The following is a 5,759-nucleotide window of genomic DNA, read 5'->3' as shown; positions in this document are numbered from 1 at the left end:
TGAGGGCAGGGAGATGGTGAGAGAACGTTATACAACAAGATAAGCGGCTGCGTGAGGGCAGGGAGATGGTGAGAGAACAACTTTGTACAACACAAAGGCACAGAAGTCATGAACGGCAGAGGTCTCAGTCCTACCACAGGAGATGATTACTTAGTATAACACTTTAAACTTGCCTGTATTTTAGTTGAAGAAGGACCCTTTCTGGATTTAGGCATCTATTAGCAAATTCCTGAGGAAAAGCAAATTCCATAGCTGCCAGTTTCCATATAATCCATCTGTAGTGATTATACACCCAAATTCTGGAAATAAGCTTTGGATCTATACCTGGGGTGTCACACAAAGCCCTGAGCAAATAAATGTGGAAAAAACAAAAAACCACGTCAGGTAATACTAAATTCAACAACTGTGACATAACTATACTCTGTACAAAAAAAAAAAAAAAAAAAAAACCCACATTGTGCAAGACTGTTCAAGTTTTTATGTGAACAGATCTATCACATAATTTCAGAAAATTATCATGTGTCAAAATAACATATAAATAAAACTATTTTATTGAGAAACAAACAGCAATAAGACAGTTTCAAAACTGATTAATAGGACAGTTTCAGTAATTAATACATTGTACATTGTTATCTTCTTAGTGGTTACCCACAGTATAAGATGCAGACAGGATAGCCTGCCCAAACACAATTAGTACAAATCTTTCTTCTCATTGAATTAAGTGAAAGTAGCTGTTTATCTATCCTAACTATTCTGCATATACAGATACAAAATGGTCCTTTCTTTGTATCCCCTTTTTTTGTTTAGTTCTGTCAGAAATGGGTATTCCATTGGCATCTAAATACTATAGGTGTGTGCATTCAGCTAAACAATCCAACACAGTCCAGCAGTCCACAATAGTAGTGGGTTATCTGTGGAAGTTGTTGACTTGAGCCTTTCACAGCTCAGCATATTAATATGGCTTTACTTTATATACCTCGTTTTCATACTTTTGTGCTGGATGGTTAAGACCAAGGTAAAGCAAGACCTATATAACAAGAAATGTAACTTTTGTATCTGATAAGGTCAGTCAAGTCCCCTCAGGATTTATCTGTAACCCTGTACCGCAGGTTGCAAATCCTTTGTGAGTGTCAGCCATGTGGATGAGTCACGGCCATTGCTTGACCACTTTGCTCTCTGTGAAAGCCTGAGAGAATGTTTTCTCTCCAGGTGACTCTCCTTAGGCACACTCTATGTCATTGATCATGTTGCTCTGTGGCCCCATAATCTTGATCAGAAAATCTGGGACACAACTGAGTTACATGATGTTACAGTATAGGTTCTCCTATGTCCTGAGTCTTCACTGGCCTTGAAAGGATATGGTAAAACTCTACTTATTTAATGATCAATAAATGATTTAAATTTATAGTTTTTCCTTGAAAGTGAGATTCTCAATTAGAAATAATTATGATTTTTTTTTTTTTTTTTTTTTTTTTTTTTTTTTGCAGAACCGGGGATTGAACTCAGGCCCCTGTGCTTGCCAGAGAAGCGTTTGTTCTACTGAGCCATCTCCCCAGCGCCAGAAATAATTATGTTTTAGACAATTTTTTTTCTCATTACAGAGAATATTCTTAGAAATCAAACCTAAGAATGCCTTTCCCCAGTCTTGGGCTTGCCTTAATATCATTCCTGATCTTCCTAAATCTCTTTACACCTCATCTTCTTATTCTCTTTGCACTACATCAACAAGAGCAACCAAAAGGGTACTTCCACAAACTCTGCCTCACCTCTCTACCCACTCCAATGCCTGTATCTTTACAGGAGGCCTTCTGCCCTTCATGCACAAACTCCTACCCTCTCTTGCCCAATAAAACCCTTTCATTTAGGAAATGCCTTCTCTCCTGAATCAGTAATTTTTTTTTAATCAGTAATTTTTTCCCTTTGCTACTAGACAATATCCATCAGCATAAAAAACAGGTTTTGTTTCTTACTTCAAAACACAGAAACTAGCCCAAACTGATACCTTTTGATTATAACTGCTTCTCCAGGAACTCCTCTTCCTTCCTTTGCTAGAGCTTGGATAAAGATGTCTCCTCTAAAATTCATGCTGAAATTCACTCCCAGCACAGTAGCATTGAGAAGGGCCTAGCGGAGGCCTTTAGGTCACCGGGGATGTCCCATAGGAGACAGTAAGATCTTGGCCCCTTTCTCTTTCTCTTGTACACTGGTCAGGAGGTGAGCAGTTCTGCTTTGCCACCTACTCCTGCCAGGATGTGCTCCTTTGTTATAGGTCTAAAAGCAGTAAGGCTAACCTATCATGAAATAGACTCTAAAACTGTAGCCAAAATAATCCTTTTCTCTTTATTATAAGTTCATTATCTAATGTTTTTGCAATAATAACAGCAAGTAAATGCAGACATCACAGTGTTTTTTCTTTCTACTAGACAATATCCACCAGCATAAAAAAAATACATTTGTGTATCTTTTTTTTCTTTTTGGTGGAACCGGATATTGAACTCAGGCCCTTGTGCTTGCCAGGGAAACACTTATTCTACTGAGCCATCTCCTTGGCCGTATTTTTGTATCTTAAAATACACTAGCTTAAACTTATTCTTTCTGATCTAACTTCCTCCTCCATGTACTGACTCTTATCTTGCTTCTTTCTTTTGGAATTCCTGAAACAATATTCTGTCTTTTACTCTTTGTCTTCAACTGCCCTGTAAGACACAGAGCTTCCCTCTACCAGTTGAATCCCCAGAATGAAGAATTAGCAGATGAGCTAAATATGCAGATGAACTTAAGAGGGATACCATTCCTGTGACTACTGCCAGTTGAATGGATAAATCTTGAAATGCAAAGAAAGGGGAAAATATGCCCTTCAAGAAACATGTTCCAAGAAAGGGGTAGAATGAGTTCCTACTAATCCACTCAGGAAAGAGACATTCTGTATGTGCTGAGTGTGGAAAGCCTTCACATCTTACCAAACACCAGAGAATACACACCCAGGAGAAACCTTATGTGTACACCAAATGTGGGAAGGCTTTCCGTCTCAGCTCCAACCTTACCCTTTATTACAGAACACACTTGGTGGACAGGCCCTATGACTATAAGTGTGTGAAAGCCTTCAGAGAGAGCACAGACCTTGTTAAACACTGGAAAATGCACACAGAAGAGGTGCCATACCAATGTAAAGATTGTGGAAAGGCCTTTAGTGGCAAAGGCGGCCTCATATGACACTATTGCATCCACAGAGAAGGCCCATTAGTGTAATGAGTGTGGGAAGAGCTTTAATCAGTACGCAGGTCTCAATTCTTATCAGTGCCTCCATACTGGAGAGAAGCCCTATAAATGTAAGGAATATGGGAAGCCTTCAACCAGAGATCATATTTTAATGAACATCATAGAATTCATACTCGGGTAAAGCACTATTGATAATCATTGTGGAAAAGCCTGTAGCAAGTCAAATCTTGCCAAATACCAGTGAGTGCATGCTGGAGAGGGTAAAGGGCTATCACTGTAAACACTAGAATGTAATGTAGTAACAGCTGATAGATTTTTCTTCCACTTGGCATCAAAGGCTGCTTGTGAGGTGGGCTCTGCAGGGATAGGGTAGCTAGGAGGTCTGCAGAAACCAACACAGAGCCTCTGCCTTGACCACCTCTCAGGGTCTAGTCCCCTCTCCACAGGGCATAAACTCTGAACCATGTCAGCATTGTCTTCTGTACAGTTTAATTGATGTGTGCAAGAAAGATTAATTGATGTGTGCAAGAAGAAACATTAAAACTTGTTTGGCTGCTATAATCTACAACTTGTAAAGAATTGAGTCATAGGGAGCCAGGGAAATAGCTCAGTAGAATAAGCGCTTGCCTAGCAAGCACAAGGGCCTGAGTTCAATCCCTGGTTCCACAAAAAAAAACAAAAACAAAAACAAAAAAAAAAAAGAATTGAGCCATACTGACTAGAACTTAGTAAGATTCAGAATGACAAAAGAGACTCTCTTCTACATTTATTCCTAATTGATCAGTCTTCCCTCCTTGCGCTGCTAAATTCCATCGACATGGTGACAATTCCAAAATTGATTTACTTGGTCTCTACCTTACCTATGAATTTCACACATGCATATGTAATTGGCTGTATCTTCACTTGGATATCCACTGTCAGATACCACGATTCAAATATTCAGTCCCAATTTCCCTTACATCTTTTTCTTATCAATTCTGGCAGCATTAGTGGTAAACACCTTTCCAGATGCTGAGGCCAAACCTCTGAAGGCATTCTTTCTCTCTTTTTAAAATTTTTGTACTTGGTACAGGGTCTCATTACACAACTCAGACTCGTAGTGATCCTCCTGTTTTCAGCCTCCCCAGTGCTAAGATTAGAGGATACCCAGACTCAGTCGCTAGCTCAGCGTGTTTGGTGGCGGAGCTGGCAGGGCATGTGGTACCCAGGGATGGAACCCTGATCCCTGTGCTTGTCTAAGCAGGCGCAGTCTGGTCTATCTCTCCAGCCCTTGAAGGCATTCTCTACTCTCACTCTCCACATCCAAACTTTGATCAAATCCTGATGGTGCCACCCTGTAACTGTACCTAAGATCCAACAGCTTTACCAGCTGCCATCTTGATGATCCCAGCAACATCCTGCAGCAGGACTTGGCAATACCTTCCTAAGTAGCCTCTTGATTTCATCTTTGCTCCTTCTCACAGACCAGTATCAACAAGCAGCCAAAGTAACTGTGTCCAAAGTAAGTCAGATCATGCCTCCCTTGACTTTCAACCTGACCCCATGATACCTTCCCTGATGGTTGTGTGCTCACTCCCTGTACCATCTCCAAAGTGTGTCAGTGAAGCCTTCTGACCATTTTACTTAGAAGTTGAAGATGGGAGTGGTGGTGTATACCTGTAATCCCAGCACTCTGGGAGGCTGAGGCAAAAGGATTGCCAGTTTAAGTTCAGTCTGGGCAACTTAGTGACTCAGTAAGATTCTTCCTCAAAATAAAAAATACAGAAGAGCTGGGAATGTAGCTCAGTGTGAAGGCCCTGGGCTCAACCCCCAGATTCATTCCTCCCCCAAAATTGCATCTCTCTTTATGTTACTTCTACATCCTTCTAACTTTATTTTCTAGAGCCAGCCACGTAGCTCAGTGGATTAAAGCACCTGCTTAGCAGATGCAGGGATCAGGGTTCAACCTCATGCCATGCTGGCCTTGCCCCTGGGGCTAGCTGAGATGAAACTCAGATTAGGCATGGTGGTGCATGCCTATAATCCCAGTGCTTGGGAGGCTGAAAACAGGAGGATCACTAGGAGTCCAATCTGTGTAGTGAGACCCTGTACTACATAGATAAAATAAACAAACAACAAACCAAGAAAGACCTTTGTTTTCTATTTTCATAGTACTTATCACCTTCTAATACACATCTATTTTAAAGAATTTTTGGCACCTTCCACTCTCAGTGGAATATTTGACTCATTAAAACACAGATCTTTCAGTTTTTGCTTTATGCCTTGTGCTTAAACTACTATTTAGAATGTAGTAGATGCTCATATATTGTTTGCTGAATGATCAGAAAGCTGAAAAGACACTTTATGAACGCTAACCACTTGACTATAGTATAATCTGTAAATCTCTACATTGTACATTTTATATAATACAGGAAAATAATACAAATATAGTACTTTACTTTTCCTACTAGAATGTACAAGCAGATGTGTTATGTAAGATTCATCCAAAATGCATATGGGCTTCTTTGCTTAAAGTAATTCAAAAAAGTTAAAACACTTTT

The 5,759-nt window shown here is 40.0% G+C and overlaps 1 protein-coding gene across 1 annotated transcript in view; it reads right to left on the bottom strand.

Annotated features, from left to right (window-relative positions):
• Brca2 (BRCA2, DNA repair associated) overlaps nucleotides 1-5,759 on the bottom strand; it is a 90,423-nt gene that overhangs the window by 25,661 nt on the left and 59,003 nt on the right. Inside the window, exon 16 of the mRNA XM_004631134.2 lies at nucleotides 174-344. Coding sequence (XP_004631191.1) covers nucleotides 174-344 — 171 coding nt within the window. The remainder of the gene's footprint in view (nucleotides 1-173; nucleotides 345-5,759) is intronic.

Source organism: Octodon degus, unplaced genomic scaffold, assembly GCF_000260255.1.
Source record: "Octodon degus isolate 3935 unplaced genomic scaffold, OctDeg1.0 scaffold00038, whole genome shotgun sequence".
Classification (NCBI taxonomy): domain Eukaryota; kingdom Metazoa; phylum Chordata; class Mammalia; order Rodentia; family Octodontidae; genus Octodon; species Octodon degus.
This window is presented reverse-complemented; position numbering and strand designations above follow the sequence as displayed.